The sequence below is a fragment of the Hemicordylus capensis genome, chromosome 7 (genome assembly GCF_027244095.1).
Source record: "Hemicordylus capensis ecotype Gifberg chromosome 7, rHemCap1.1.pri, whole genome shotgun sequence".
Classification (NCBI taxonomy): Eukaryota; Metazoa; Chordata; class Lepidosauria; order Squamata; family Cordylidae; genus Hemicordylus; species Hemicordylus capensis.
The window spans coordinates 17,996,201-18,012,933 of record NC_069663.1 but is presented as its reverse complement, the minus strand read 5'-3'; the positions used below and the strand labels follow the sequence as shown (position 1 = coordinate 18,012,933).

Sequence of the window (16,733 nt, the reverse complement as noted above, 5' to 3'; positions counted from 1 at the left end):
CAAGCATGTCCGCACATGCACGCTTGCCTCCCTGCAAAGGCAGGTCTAGACACCCCCTGATTTGACTAGCAATTCCCAGCCACAAGGAAGCCCAGTTCAGGTGATACGTACAGTGCATGATTGCTTTCACTTTGTACACAGGGTAGAGCTGGAACTCGCTCCTGCCAATCTCGAGACACGACAGCCTCTTCTGCCGCACAGCAGCGGACCGCAAGACTTCCTGGAGACTGTACAGTCGCCCACAGAACTCTGCGGTTTTGCTCTGGGTCGAGAAGGGGTTCAGAGAGAAGGGTTTCTTCTGGGTACCACCTGGCGTTTCTGGAATGGGCTGAAAAAGACCTGTGGATTTTTCAAGAGCAGAGGGTTACTGTCAGTAGTATATGACCCAGCTGGAATGGTGGGCACCATCTGGAGGGACAAATCTTCATGGTGATAGTTGACAGATGGAAAAGAGGCATTGCAATACGTTCAGGGTCCACCCTGGTTTGCATTTGAATGGGAGACTACATGTGTGAGCACTGTAAGATATTCCCCTTAGGGGATGGGGCTGCTCTGGGAGGAGCGTCTTCATGCTTGCATGTGGAAGGTTCCAAGTGTCCCCCCCACCGGCATCTCCAAGATGGGGCTGAGAGAGACTCCTGCCTGCAACCTTGGAGAAGCTGCTGCCAGTCAGTGCAGGTAATACTGAGCTAGATGGACCAAGGGTCTGACTCGGTAGAAGGCAGCTTCCTATGTGCCTGTGTGTAATTAAGCTTTTATTGTCCTGAGCAACAGGCCTGCAGAGGCCAAATCTGAAATCGTGTTTTTAAAAGCTTTTCATAGTTTTAAAAACACCAACTGCTATAAAATCTTTATCAGTGTTGTCAGAGGAATGGACCTACAAATGGGCAGGAATGTCCTCCAAAAGGAAGAGAGGACAACACTTCGTTCATTGTTACCTTAGCTGTTTGCTCTGTGCCAAAATGACTGCAAAAATAGGGTGACTGCAATTTCACCCCTAATCATTTGGGATAAGAGGGGGGGGGAATGGGGTGATAACACAGAGAAAGCTGTAAGCAGAAAAATGCCACCACCCATTTTCCATCTCCAGGGGAACTGATGTTGCCCCAAATCACGATGAGCATTCATACCCTGAGATGGTCCTGATGGGCAAAATTTGGGGGCCTGACCCATGGACTTCAGGAGGGTTGCCAGGTCGCCAGGAGGAGCACTGGTGGAAACATTTCCTATTTCCTCTCTCTTTTTCTCCCTGTAATTATGGAAACCCCCCCCATGTTTGGGGGACAGCTAAAGTTCTGCAAAGGGCAATCTGACCCCCAAGGCATCTATGGACAAAACCATCCAGTCCACATGCAGAATATACACGTTACCAGCTGCAGTCACACATCTTAGCCTCTATCCCAATGAATACTGATAAAACTCGTTTCTTTGCAGGAATGGGAGACACAGGGTCAAAGTACACATTATATCAAGTCCATGCTTTTGCCTACGTTTTAAAATGAGAATCAGGGCTATGGCATCGGGGTAGGGTTTTAACCCATGCCAACCACACCACCGTCCAGCGACACTCTAGCCCAGCACTCTATGCTTCTCCTCCATGCTTGATTTTCTTCCCTTCCCACCCTGGCTGTTGAAAAGGCCAAATGTGGGAGCGGGAGGAGGGGAGCAGCAGCTGCTGTGAAGGGGGCGTCTGGCAGTGATGGGCCAGTGGAGGTGGCCAGTAACCCATCCTGTAGCCTCATTTGCAGGTCAGCTTTGACCCTCTCTTGCTATGTCTTTCATTATGCGAAGACCCAGCTCCCTTGAGAAGTCCATAATGCTGGGAAAAGTTGAAGGAAAGAGAAGAGGAGGATGACCAGCAGCAAGGTGGATGGATTTGATTATGACAGCAATGAAGGCACCACTGAGAGACCTTAAAAGGCCAAGTTGAAGACAGATCATTCTGGAGGGAATCCATCTATGTGGTCGCTAAGAGTCGACACAAACTGGGCGGCACTTAATCAATCAAATCAATCTGTCTCTCCACTCCCATCTTGGCAATCACCTTCCTGATTCAAAGGAGCTAAGCCCAAGGTAGCAGATGCAAACTCACAACAGGAAGATGGGAGGAGAGTTGGTCTTGTGGTAGCAAGCTTGAATGGTCCCCTTTGCTAAGCAGGGTCTGCCCTGGATTGCAATGGAAGAGGAGATGACATGTGAGTGCTGTCAGATATTCCCCTTAGGGGGATGGGGCTGCTTTGTGAAGAGCGTCTGCATGCAGATGGTTCCAAGTTCCCTCCCTGGCAGCATCTCCAAGATAGGGCTGGGAGAGATTCCTGCCTGCAACCTTGGAGAAGCCGCTGCCAGCCTGTCTAGGCTAGATGGAACAATGGTCGGCCAGGGACGTAGCTAGGGGAGAGAGGGCCCATGTTCATCCCTCTCTCTGGTGGCCCCCGAGAGTGAGGGAGATAATGAAGAAAATAGGGAGGGGTGGAGTTGGAGGGCCCTCAGGAGCTGGGGGCCCGTGTTCTTTGAACCCTTTCGCTCAATTATAGCTACGCCTTCTGACTCAATAGGAGGCAGCTTCCTATGTTCATATGTACATGGCATATACTTGAATGAGTTATTTTAAAAGGCCTCCTTTGTTTAAAGACACCTCATTCACTCACTCTGCGCTAGAACAAGCAGTAGAAGCCAGTGCAGCCATTTAGGTAGGAGACTCATTAATTGTCTTAATTGCTTTAATTACTTTATCTTTATGCTCCCTCAGACTAGGGGTTCCCAACCTGGGCACCGCCAGATGTTGCTGAACTACAACTCCCATCAGCCCCAGCTACAATTTATTGTGGCTGAGGATGATGGAAGTTGTAGTTCAGCAACATCTGGAGGAACCCTGGTTGGGAATCGCTGCTCTGGAGTTTCTCCTCTTGTCGGGCTTTAGTCTCACAACATCTGGGGATCCAAGAGCCACTCCTGCTGTAAGGTATGCTACCCCTATTGAGCATATTGGAAAGCTGAAGCTCTATAATTATAAGAACAGCTTGCCTAAAGCCAGCGTGAGAGTTGATGAGCAGGGGCTTTGAAGCCAATGTTCTCTGGCATTCCGTCAACTCACAGACAAGCTGTGTAAGTGTACGAGGAAACACAGAAGTCCAAGCCTGCACGCACCTTTGAAATCCTGCGGCAGATCAAACATGTGCCCGTTCTCCATATTTTCACAGGTGACTTTCTGGAGCTGAACATCTACGATCTTCATGAGGTCTCCTGTTGATAAACAGCATTCACTGCCCAAGATTTCATAAACAGACCCTGTGGACACACAGAGAGAGAAAAGATCAGCATCCAGGCTAAAGAAGAAACTGCCAACTGCTGGAAGAGTGGATAAAAGTTGTTGATTTTTAACAAAAGAATCAGATTACTTACACACAGAGACACACAGAGTATTTATCTGGATGATAGTTGATCATCACCACAAAAGAAAGGGAATTGTATAACACAAAACCCCACTAATTCTAACCTACCTCACAGGGTTCTTGTGAGGATAAACATAACCATGCAAACTGCTCTGAGCCCCTGGGAGAAAGAGCAGAATATAAATAAACAAATAAACAAACTTATGCCTCAAAAGAACCGATTTACTACCAATGTTTTCCAGAAAACCGTACATCTTATTTATGTTTTTATTATTTCTCTATGTAAACCACATTGGAAACTTTTGTTGAAAAGCGGTATATAAATATTTGCTGCTGTTACAGAACCGTGTGTCTATAACTAGACACAGTGTGGGGAACTAGAATAGTTAATTTAGCCCTATAATAATTGAAAACATTTTCTTTTATAATTCATATAAAGGCAAGAAATGCCAGGTTCTGGAAACTGTGCCTGTCACAGTTTACTTACACACACAGACTTTCAGAGTATTTACCTGGATGACAGCTGATTTGATTTGAATGAAACATGTCAATGCAACGTCTGCCGACACAGAGACACCTCTACAGAGACACATTTGCTACAACATGACGCAGAAATTTTAGATTTTGTACTGTTTTTGAGGGTGGAGGCAAGTGCGGGGAGTGGAAATTGGTTAAGATGGGAGTGTGATGCAAAAGGAGAAGCAGCAAAAGTGAAACAGAAAGCAGCTATGATGCATTTAGACCAGGGTTCTCAAACTTGAGTCCCCAGATGTTGGACTATAGCTCCCATCCATTGTGAATCCATTCCTGGATCTAGGCCAGCCTTTGAATGGGGTTTTTAGTTACTCGTATTCCAGTCCTGGAGTTGAGGCGGGGCTAATAAACAGCCAGCAGCAAGAGCATGGGAAAAGCAGTCTGCAATGGCCTCTCCGTACATAATATCTATTTCATTAAACTATTAATATTCCTGATTCCACTCCACTGCCTTGTCCTTGCGTACTACAACTCTTTCCCTTAGATTCTACACCATCTTCTCCATGGGAGTTGCGTCCCCAAATGTTGTTGGACTACAAGTGTGAAAACCCCTGACATAGACCATCCCAGAGAATGTAAATAGCAGCCACAGAGGGAGAGGGGCCAAGATCGGGATCAGGTCCAATGAATGGACGGGCATTAACCCTTTCCCTCTGCCTCAAATGATCTAGGTAGCACCCACCCCACCCCCATGGCTATTTCTCCCAGCAAGGATGCTCCCAGCATCAGTCAAAAACCAGAAGACATGCCCTCTGCCAGCATTTCATACATTATGTACCTTAAGCACCCCAGTTACCCCCACTGGGAAAACTTGGCCAGCTCTCCACCACTTCCACTATTAAACTGCTAAAAGCTCCTATCTGCCAGCCTACATACTTGGAGTTGCCAACTTTTTAAAGCAGTCCTTGCTGCTGTGCTTTCTACCCCCATGCAGTGGAAATCAACATTATTGCCTGCTCAATGCTGCAGCTCATGTTGCCACTAATGGCACAGCTACAGAGGTTGTCTGAAAAGCTGGCATCCCTAGCTGTGGGGATTCCTTTACTCTGCATGGCCTGCTGTGTGTTGGCTTCAGAGCGCTTGGCTAAGTGGATCACCACCACAGTCCTATTATTTATTATACACCACCTTGGGATTGTTTTTCATGAAAGGCAGTATATAAATTTAACAATAAACAATTTAAAAAAAATAATTATTTATTTAACACATTTGTATACCGACCAAAACGCAAGTCTCTGGGTGGTTTACAACAAAACAATAAAAACAACCAATAAAAATATTAAAACATTTCAACAATTAAAATTTTAAACATTACAACTATTAAAAACACAATTAAAACAATATCTAATTAAATAATTAGATCATAATTACTTGGTCAGTAACTATTACTGACCAAGAGGAAGATAAATAGGCCACTCTAATTTTTCCCCCAAAACACCCCCAAAAGACAAGATAGAGGTACTAATCTGCCAGGAACGTGTACCAGAAAACTGAGTCTATATTAGGAGAAATGTGAGAAGTAGATTAAAAGACATTCAAACACACAGTAAACATTTCCTCATACATATCAGAAGCAGGAAACTAGGCACGGAAGTAGGACGACTAGATGGCAAAGGTGTGAAAAGCTTGATAAAAAAAGGAGGAAATTACAAAATAGTTTTCATCAGTCTGTCATACAGAATATTTGGACAGTAAAGTCATAGGGAGGCCAGCGGCAGCCCTGGGACCAGCTGCTTCTGTCACACCCCTGCCATACCCCCTAAGCTGGTATCGGAAGCATGCACATGCTGACTCGGGGTGTGTGGTCAGCCCTGGAGTATGGACATACTTTCCAAGTGCTTTGTGCTCTGGCTGGGTGCCGGAGGGGGGGGGCGGCAGTGATGGGTTGCCTGGTGGGGTGGAGGGAGTGCCCTGGTGGCCCCTGGACACCGACGACCCAGGGACACTTGTCCATCCAATGGTGGCTACACTATTGTTGGACAGATAGATACCTGTAGAGACCAGCCTCCCCTCTCTAAAGAGGTAACAGGAAGTGAACCCTGTCTTGACTGACAGGCTGGTGAACTCCAGGGCTCATCCAATCAGCACACCAGGGGGGTGGGACCTAGAGAGCTGTTGCCCTGAAGAAGGAAGTTCTTTGTTAGAAGAGAAGCTAGGCTGGAGGTGCTCAGGAGGACATGTGGCTACGGAGGTTGGCTGCAGGAGAATAACACTGCAGATCCTTGAAAGACAGGAGGGCAGGAAGCTTGAATTCTCATCAGGCATTTGGTGATCTGGTCTTGTGGTAGCAAGCATGATGTGTCCCCTTAAGCTAAGCAGGATCCACCCTGGTTCCATAAGAAAGGGAGACTAGAAGTGTGAGCACTGTAAGATATTCCCCTTAGGGGATGGAGCCGCTCTGGGAAGAGCATCTAGGCTCCAAGTTCCTTCCCTGGATTCTCCGAGATAGGGCTGAGAGAGATTCCTGCCTGCAACCTTGGAGAAGCTGCTGCCAGTCTGTGTAGACAATACTGAGCGAGATGGACCTATGGTCTGACTCAGTATATCACAGCTTCCTATGTTCCTATGAGTTCAAGGCAAGGAGCCAGAGCTTATGGCTTTGGGAAGTTTAGTCTAGAGAAAAGTTTGTTTAGTCAGACTTTGCATTAGGGATATTATATTGCTTTGGTGTGTGTACTTTTGCCTATTCCTAATACTGTTCTATTATTGTTTACCTGTAACGTAATTAAAATAAGAAACACTAGCCTATGCCCACCTTACCTATGGAGTTGCAAAAGCCTTTGTAAACATTTAAGCATGTATTAAGACAACCTATTTTGCAATCCTACTAAGTATTCTTAACTGTATTTAAAGCTGATAAAGCCTCAGACGGAAGCAGTCTGTAGTAATTGAATAAAACTGGGTTTTTAAAAATTCTTTTTACAAGCCTCCAAGTTAGTTTTTAACTCAATAAAAAAGGGGGCCTGAAGGGGGATTCCTCTGGTCCAAACACATCCTCAAAAGTTCAGCAACTATCAGTTTTTTCACCACATGTAGGCTTGCACGTGGAAGATTTTGTACTTATTCAATAGCAAAATAAAGAGAGTTTCCCCTGGGATTCCACTCCAATCACTGGGAGGTTTGAGGTCTATTGATAAGAGGGGTGGCAGCGGTAGCATTTGAAACCTACCAGGAATATAGAATAGTTTTAGGAAAAGCCTAGCCAGGCAGCACAGCAGGGATGATTCAGCATTTCTTTCCTTCACGTGAGCTTGCTCTGAGACAAAGGTTTTAATTCGCTACAGTACTCATGCCCCCTGCTAACTGAGCAAAGAAGCACCTTTTAAAAGTGGTGGTACTCTTTAATTTAGCAGGGGGAGAGCAAGTGGCCCTATCATCCCCCCAGTGGCTGTTGCTGGTTTCTATCTTATGTTTCTTTTTTTTAAGATGGTGAGCCATTTGGGGACAAGGAGCCATCTTATTATTTATATCTATGTTTGTATTTATATCTATGCTTTGGGAACTTTTGTTGAAAAGTGGTATATAAATATTCGTCGTATGCCTCACTCATGTTTTTCTGGAGAGGGAATCTGTTTTGCTTCCAACCAGAGGTGGACCATAGGAAGGTGGACCTTATACTGAGTATTGTCTACACTTACTGGCAGCAGCTTTCCAAAGTTTCAGGCAGGCGTTTCTCCTGGCCCTACCTGGAGATGCTGGGGGTTGAACCTGGGACCTTCTGCATGCAAGCATGCAGATAACTCTGTCACTGAGCTAGGCCCCATCCTTTAAGGAATACCTTAGAGCAGACAGTACTCACATGTAGTCTCCCATTCATATGCAAACCAAGGCAAACCCTGCTTAGCATAGGGGACAATTCATTCTTGCTGCCTCAAGACCAGCTCTCCTTCCTCTGCTCAAGGGCCCCAAGACTTACTTCCACCCGAGGCGAAGAACAATATGATGCCTCTGCTGTCTGTGGGCAGGTGCTCAGCACTCTCAGACTAGGCCACCAAGCCAGACAGTGGTGACTGGGGCATTCCTTGCTCAAGCTAGATGTGGGAGAAGAAGTGGGTCCCAGCAGGATGAGGAAGGGAAAGTGAACTGTGTGCCTCAGGGCGATGAAGAAGGGTGGTGTTGGTAGCTGTGGTTTGGCCTTCTTGTTCCTGAGCCGATCACCTTACCCTGCCTTATGGAAGGGTAAGGTCAGCCTGTATGGCCCCTATTTTGAAGATCTCATATTTATCTTATGAGACCACCCAGCTCTGCCTCCCTACCGACTTCGCAATGGCTGGACTGATTTGGACCCAATTTAGTACTATTGTAGGGACATAGAAGGACATCTCAACGGCATAGTTTGTCATTATGTCATCCACTCTAATTCAAGATGGTGGACCAGTGAATGTTTGTGGTGGATGTGGGAACCGATTTGAACCAAATTTAGTACAGTTGTAGTGACACATAGGGATACCTCAACAGCGTAGTTTGTGATTATGTTATCCACCCCATTCAAGATGGCGGACGCAAAAACGTTTGAGCCAGGAGTAGCCTAAACAATTTGGACCAAATCTGGTACAGTTGCAGGGACAGATAGGGACACCTCACTGGTGTACTTTGTGATGATGTCATTCACCCCAATTCAAGATGGCAGAGGAGTGAAAGTTTGAGCCAAAAGTGTGCGAACTTGTGAAGATGGTAGTTATCAATTAAGATCATAGCAAAAGGAAACTAGGCAGATTAGTTCTTACCAGAACTTCTTGCTTTTTTTTAACTGAATGGTCCCTTAATTTTTATTCCCTCGGTGAGGAATACAAGTCTGTAATCCTTACAACAACCCTGTTAGGTCAGCCTGCATGATCCCACTTTTATAAATGTAGGGGCCGAGGCAGCCTGTCTAAAAGCAACCTGTTTTCTTTGGAACCAGCTATGACACCTCAAGATGAGGTTTTGAGATGTTTATAGCTGGATAATCAGCCACTGCTACCACTCAAGGAAACTTTCAGCCTTCACCCTTATCCCTCGAGCATCTCTGGGTAGCAGCTGTGCAGTCTCATGACAACCCTTCCGTCTTCACATGGGAATTGACAGTAAAAGATACCACACAGGATAAACCACCATCAAGGTTTCATTCCTGTTCGAAATCAATATAGCACTTCTTTTCTTTACCCAGAGCTACCTAAAACGCATCTTTCAACCAGTAACAGTTTCACCCAGCTGACCCTCTCTCATAATCTGCATACGGAATCCCCTCTGCCCAATCATAACAGTGCTTTTGCTACCTCTGCGACATTCAGAACAAAACCTCCAGTATGGTATGGGCAACATACATTGGTTCCCATTTGATGGACAACCCAAACATGATACTTGCTAGCCTCTTGCAAGGTCACCACAGTGTTTTGAGTGCTGTCCTCCCAGGTTCCTCCTCTGACCGGTTCCTCTCTCCTCCCCACATCCCATTTTAAATTACAATTGCAGCACTTAGACTGTCCAGGGTGATCTGTAAGGCTACCAACTTGGAGTGAAGCTATTCTGGGCGATTTCCTCCCACCAATATATTTTCGCAATGTCATATTTACCCAAAGCATCGCATCGCAAGAACAAAGGTCCTGACGGCTCCTTTCAATTTGCATTTTCATCCTTTGCATAACCTTCACATCCTGTCCTCTCCCCTACGTTGATGGTGCTTTCTATTTAGAGTATTGTTCAGTGGGCACTGCCATGTTTACTTCCTGCTGAACTGCTTGGCAAGGGGAAGATAAGGGGATTCCTCTACTGGCCGATAAGGTAGCCGGGCCTCATGCAAAGGAAGCCAGCTGGGTGTTCCTTTCCTCTCCCTTACGTTGCTTTGCAACCTTGGCACTCCAGCTGTGGTTGAAATACAACTCCCATCATCCCCAGCCACAATTCTGTGGCTGGGGATGATGGGAGTTATAGTTCTATAGCAGCTGCAGATCCAAGCTTACTTACTTACTTACCTCGGTCCTACACTGACTGGCAGCAGCTCTCCAAGGATTCAAGCAGGAATCTTCTCCTGCATGGAGATGTCAGTGATTGAACCTGGGAGCTTCTGCACGTAAAGCAGATGCTTTACTCCGAGCAACAAACCCAGCCACCAAAGACAGCATGCATGGGTCTTCCATCCAAGCACCGACCTTCAGCAAGACCTGCTTAGCTTCAACAGTGTGGCTGTAGTGCAGGGTTCCTTAACCTTGGGTCCCCAGATGTCACTGGACTACAACTCCCATCATCCCCAACCATGGCCTTTGTGGCTGGGGATGATGGGAATTGTAGTCCAATGACATCTGCGGACCCATGGTTAAGAAACCCTGCTGTAGTGTGTTGTCCTTAGACCATGCTCCGGACCCCAACATTCATTCTAGGAACACAGGGAACGATCCTCTACCGAGTCAGACCACAAGTCCATCCAGCTCAGTACTGTCGACTTTGACTAGTAGCAGCTCTCCAGGGCTTCAGGCAGGAGTTTTTCTCAGCCCTCCCTCGAGATGCTGCCAGGGATTGAACTTGGGACCTTCCGCATGTAAGCATGCAGAGGCTCTTCCATTGAGCCATGACTCCATCCCCTAAGATGGATATTTCACAGTGCTCACACGTAGTCACCCCACCAAACACAAACCAAGGCAGACCCAGCTTAGCAAAGGAGATGATTCATGCTCGCTCCCACAAGACCAGCTCCCCTCCCCACCCCCTCTTCAGGGTTCTGCATAGTTTTGCTCTCCTCTTACCCATCTCTCTGCAGTCCAGCAGCAGAACTTCCCGTTTCCACCCTCACAGGCTGTTTGCTTTCCCAGTAGCACGTAGCCAGTTCCCACTTTTCAGAGTTCTCAGACACAACTTATGTACCCATCCCCTCTAATTTACAGCTTACGGCCATCTCTCCTTTACATAGGGCCAAAAAATGTCAGCAGGATTGGAGAATCAGGGCAATATAGTGACTAGCAGCAATGTATAAACCACCAGCATAAAAACCTAAGTTTCCCATCCCATTAAGCAAGGAGTAGGTAACCATTGCTTTCTGGCTGCTGTTGAACTGTCTACGGTACAACGTATGGATGGGAGCTGTTATTATTATTAATTCGATTTCTATACCGCCCTTCCAAAAATGGCTCGGGGCGGTTTACAAAGAGCGATAACAAACAAATAAGATGGCTCCCTGTCCCCAAAGGGCTCACATTCTAAAAAGAAACATAAGAGAGACACCAGCAACAGTCACTGGAAGTACTGTGCTGGGGGCGGATAGGGCCAGTTACTCTCCCCCTGCTAAATAAAGAGAATCACCACGGTAAAAGGTGCCTCTTTGCCCAGTTAGCAGGGGCAGAGTTGCAGTTCCGCAACAGCCAGAGAGCCAGTGTTGCCTATCCCGGTTTAACAGGATGGGAAACTTTGCATTAATAGGCTTCCCCATTCTTGTTTCACCCTTGCTATTGAATGCCAATCCAGAGAGGAAGGCTTGACAGAAGTTCCAGGAAGTACACAAGGCTGGATTTCTCAGCTTGTTCACACACTACGCTCGAGGCACATCCAACCGGTTTTGAGAGTAGGCATGTACAGATTTGTGTGCGTGTACAATTATCCTTACATTAGGTTCACATGTTCACTTCCTGTCTGTACCATCTATTCGAAGGGGCTTGTACCCAGGTTCATGTTTACAATAAATGCATGTACACAATGGCAGACCCAGCACTGAACTGAGGGGTGCAAATGTTCTCCTTGTCCCCACAACATCCCCCCGCCAGCACGCAACCAGTGAACAATGGAACATAGGAACACAGGAAGCTGCCTTCTACCGAGCAGGGGTGGAGCCACCATTGGGCCAATGGGTTCAAAGAACCCGGGCCGTGCCCAAGCAGTGGCCGCGCCTCATGACCCCAACACCCCCCACCGCAACTGATGTCAGACGCAAGGGTGCTGGTTTAGCTCCTGAGAGGGGGCCGCGTGGCCCCCGTTCGAGAGTTAAATGGCCTCTGCATTCGCGATGTTGCCAGAAGCGGATCTTCCCTGCCTTTAGGGGAATGCAGCGCTAGCCTAGCTAGCGCCTGCAGGGGTCGTGCAGCCCCTTCGAGAGCTAAACAAAGGTGACCAGGAGTGGCTCTTAAGAGCCGCTCCTGGCTGCACTGTGAACACAGCGCCAGCCTTCATTAGCTCCCAAAGGGGCTGCAGGGCCCCTTCAGGAATTAAACTCCATCTGCTGCCAAACGGAGCCTTGTGGCTCAGTTCGGGAGCCAGACCATGCCTCCGCGTCAGACGTGGGGGCCAGCACAGTTTGAATTGAGCTCGATTCGAACTGCGCAGGCATGCTGGAGCGCCTTGCAGTTCTCAAGGGTCGCTGTGCCAGGCGGTCAGGCTCAGCGGCAGCTCCTGCTCCACCTGCCGCCACCACAGGCGGGTGCTCAGCTCAACATGGCAGCTAGAATTATTTTAAAGGTTGGTGGTTCGGCCAGGCAGTGGAGGTGGCCTCACAGTGGTGGTGGTGGTGGGGATTAACAATAAACTGTAGCTGGGGGTGCTGGGAGTTGTAGTTCAGTAACATCGGGAGGAACCCTGGTTGGGAACCACTGGTCTACACAGACTGGCAGCAGCTTCTCCAAGGTTGCAGGCAGGGGTTTCTCTCTCAGCCCTATCGTGGAGTTGCCAGGAGGGAATCCGGAACCTTATGCTGGCAAGTATGCAGGTGCTCTTCCCAGAGTGCCCCACCCGTAAGGGAAATGTCTTACAGTGCTCACACATGTAACCACTAAGGAACACAGGAAGCTGCCATCTACTGAATCAGACCATTGGTCTATCTAGCTCAGTATTGTCTTCACAGACTGGAAGTGGCTTCTCCAAGGTTGCAGGCAGGAATCTCTCTCAGCCCTATTTTGGAGATACTGCCAGGGAGGGAACTTGGAACCTTGGTCTTCCCTGAGCGGCTCCATCCCCTGAAGGGAATATCTTCCAGTGCTCACACTTCTAGTCTCCCATTCATATGCAACCAGGGCAGACCCTGCTTAGCTAAGGGCACAAGTCATGCTTGCTACCACAAGACCAGCTCTCCTCTCCACTTGCTAGCTGTTGGAATCCCAGCATATTTTTAGGACATGTATATATGAAGTATGAAGTGATGCCACTTCTGTCGAGTAGACTTCATCATAGACCACAATTTGTTTGGACGGATATCACTACATTTTGTCTTCTCTACCACAAGTCTATGTTCCCTCCCACAAGCAGACATCTGCTCTTCGTTCTTCACGTTAATAGCATCCCACAGATAAAAACCACTACTCAGCAACGCTCTGTAATGTTAGCTGTAAGTCCTCTGATCAAATGGCTTGCAGCTTCATCCATCCTTCATCTATCCCTTCCGCCCTACCTACCTATCTGTACATTGCTTTTCAACAAATAAGTTCTCAGAGCAGTTTACACAGAAAAAGAATAAAAATCATGGTGGTGATGATGAGATGGTGTCTTGTCCCCAAAGGGCTCAAAGTCTAAAAAGAGACATGATGATAAACACCAGAAACAGGCACTGGTGGGATTCTATATTTGTCATCCAGCAAATGGGCTATATTAGGTCCTATGTTTTTCACACCTGGCTTTTAGCTCACATCTGAGTAGAGGGTGTGCATTCACATAGCAGCCAAATCTACCCCAAAGTCCCTGTGGGCTATCAAGGAGCATTTCACACGCAATTTGGGTTTTTATTTGCTCGCTAGAGTGTGAAGTTAAGGTAAGTAAAGTTGTGCCGACGACTCCGACCACAGAGCCAAGCCACATATTAGGTAACGTAAAGTTGTGCCATCGAATCGGTGTCGAATCCTGGTGACCAGAGAGCCCTGTGGTTGTCTTTGGTAGAATACAGGAGGGGTTTACTATTGCCATCTTCCGCGCAGTCTGAGATGATGCCTTTCAGCACCTTCCTATATCGCTGCTGCCTGATATAGGTGCTTCCCGTAGTCTGGGAAACATACCAGCGGGGATTCGAACCAGCAACCTCTTGCTCCCTAGGCAAGTTATTTCCCCACTGCACCATTTATATCCAGGGTAAAAAAACAACAACCCCACTTCGAATTCACAGTAAAACCTTTCAGAAAACCCATGGTAAAGCCTGCTCTTCTGGGAAAGCTCCAGATCACTAGGCATGCCATAGCTCAAGGTACTCTATTTAAAATATTTATGTCCCCCCCACCCCACAGTATGATACAGTTCTGGGTGTCCCCACAAAGACAATAGAACAGAGAAAACCATTCAAGATCTATAAAATGCCATTAAAAACTAGACCCAGCTAAAATCAGATTCATAGATTTAAAACTTACTGGAATAAAACACTAAAAAGCCTCCCTAAAAAGTTGGGTTTTTGTTTCTTAAAAGCCCAGAGGAAGGAAGCATGGCAAAGCTCATCTGGGAAGGCATTTCAAGGCTAAGAGGCCACAACTGAAAAGTCCCTGCCTCGAGTCCCTGCCAACCAGATCTCAGTTGATGGCAGGGCCTGAGATGTAGAACAGATGGTCCTGGCAGATTAATTTGGGTGAATAACTTGAGGTCCGACAGTCACCCCTGACCCCAAGCGATATAAGAACACAAGAGCACTCTTGCAGGATCAGATCATCTATTGAAGTGGCCTGCTCCCCATAGTGGCAAACCAGAGGCTTTCAGGAAGCTCACCAGTGGGGCAGGAAAGCACCACCTTCTTCCCCCGTTGCTTCTCAACAACTAAGAGCCGATCTGGACGGAAAATTCTGCCACCTTGAATGTTGATTCCCCTGGGGGATGTCGCTGGCCGTACGTGTACATGCCATTCTATATTTTTTGCCTCAAGTAGCCCTCAAATCCACAGAAGAGGTAGAACAAAAACACAACTAGGTTTTGTTGTGCTGAACGCGCCTGTGCACATTAGATTTCAACATGTAGACACTTAAGAACAGGTTTCCGCAGGAGGCCAAGGTGGGGCGATGACCTTCTCTGGGCAAGGAGGAAAGGGTGGGTTTGCTCCCTCTCCTCATCCCGACCCCATTTTTAAACATTTTATAAGGTGGTGGTGGTGGTGGTGGTGGTGGTGGTGAGCCTCGTGGAGGGGGCCTGAAAATTTTTTCCCCCAGCAGGGCCTGAGCTCGTTCTCGGTGGCCCTGTGAGCAGCACCTCAACAAAGTACCCTGGAGGAAGAAGCTGGGACCAGACTGGGCCCCCAGCCTCCCCCAACCAAGTCTCTGTAATACCTACCAGGTCTGCCCTTTCATCCAGAATCAGATCGTGGATGGTTTCCGACTTATTCTGGACAGACCTGGCATTACAGAGGCGCAAGGCGAGAGGGCGTGGGAGGTTGGCACTGCTCCCCAAGGTCAAAGAGCTGGCAGGGCAGCCAGAGGGAGAAACGGCTAATAGACTTCTGACTTCTCTTCCCCGGTAAAAACACGCTGACCTGCCAACTTTACTTCCTCTATTCCCCACCACCACCGGAAGAGCCACCCCACAGTCAATGGACACCCCCCCCCCCGTCTCCCTATCCCCAGACAGACCAAGACACATCTGAAACACCTAGGATCAAAAAACAACAGAAGCCAAAAAATACCACCAGGCCCTCATCCTCGTTGCCCCCCGAAGTGGCTCCCCCAAAGGGGTGACGCCTTTTAGTGTCACTCCTCTGGTGGTGACCCCACCGGTGGCGGGCCTGCCAGCACCACCACAGCATAGCAGCCCTTTTATAAGCCCAGAAAGATGGCTAATCTGGGCAGCTGACCCTCAGGACCTGCTGACTCACTCCCTCTGGCCCCGATCCCGCACAGACTCACCCACAGGGCGGCAGCCACAGCCCCACACATTAGGGGGCACACAGGCTGGCAAGCTGACAACCGCAGACAGCAACCACACAGGCTCTCACCACTGGGCAGCCACTGTCTCTGGGAAGAGTGCTGGACTAGGACCGGCGAGACCCGAGTTCAAATCTCCATTCAGCCATGAGACTTGCTGGGTGACTCTGGGCCAGTCACTTCTCTCTCAGCCTAACCTACTTCACAGGGTTCTTGTGAGGAGAAACCTAAGTATGTAAGTACACCGCTCTGGGCTCCTTGGAGAAAGAGCAGGATATTAAAATGTAAAAATAAAATAAAATAAAGTCTCCTCCTCCCTGCAAGGCTTCTGGCAACTGAGGGTGAGTCTTCACCCTGGACTTCAGGAAGATTTGTTGTGGTCCCTGAAGGAGCCCTCACAGAACTGAGAAACATACAATCCGATCCCCTCGCAGGGGTCACCAATCCCTGCGAGGGGTTGATCGATGTCTCCATGGAGGAGAGGTCTATCAACGGCTACTAGTCGGAGAGCTGTGGGCCACCTCCAGCCTCAAAGGTAGGATGCCTCTGAGTACCAGTTGCAGGGGAGTAACAGCAGGAGAGGGGGCATGCCCTCAACTCCTGCCTGTGGCTTCCAGCGGCATCTGGTGGGCCACTGTGTGAAACAGGATGCTGGACTAGATGGGCCTCCTTGGGCCTGATCTAGCAGGGCTGTTCTTATGTTCTTAACCCCTCCGTAGTTGTGCAAAGCCCTTGTCTGTTGTAACTAGCTTCCCTGGAACTGCATTCAACTGCTGCCTCTTCATGCTCACGGACTGTCATGCCCTTTACACACCACGAAGCTCAGCTGCTTGCCTTCATCCCCTAGGAGGAGGAGTCTGGCCACACAGCGAGAGATACAGGCTTGGGTAACACTCACCTTGGAAGTAGACGCCAGAGCAGATCTTCACCACTCTTGGCAGGGAAGTGGGATCCAAATTGCAGATGTACTGCTGGAAGGAAATAGAGTCCATCGTGCCTGGCACGGACTCTGCTGCTGTGGCAGAGT

The 16,733-nt window shown here is 48.2% G+C and overlaps 1 protein-coding gene across 2 annotated transcripts in view; it reads right to left on the bottom strand.

Moving 5' to 3' along the window:
- The window catches only part of THEMIS2 (thymocyte selection associated family member 2), a 25,491-nt gene extending 8,758 nt beyond the window's left edge, over positions 1 to 16,733 (bottom strand). Inside the window, exons 1-3 of one of the 2 annotated variants that reach the window (XM_053266996.1) lie at positions 16,605 to 16,733; positions 3,148 to 3,288; positions 112 to 339 (exon numbers count right to left, since the gene is read on the bottom strand). In XM_053266996.1, the coding sequence (XP_053122971.1) occupies positions 112 to 339; positions 3,148 to 3,288; positions 16,605 to 16,698 (463 nt within the window). In that variant the 5' untranslated portion in view covers positions 16,699 to 16,733. The remainder of the gene's footprint in view (positions 1 to 111; positions 340 to 3,147; positions 3,289 to 16,604) is intronic. The other variant, XM_053266997.1, reaches the window with a different exon arrangement.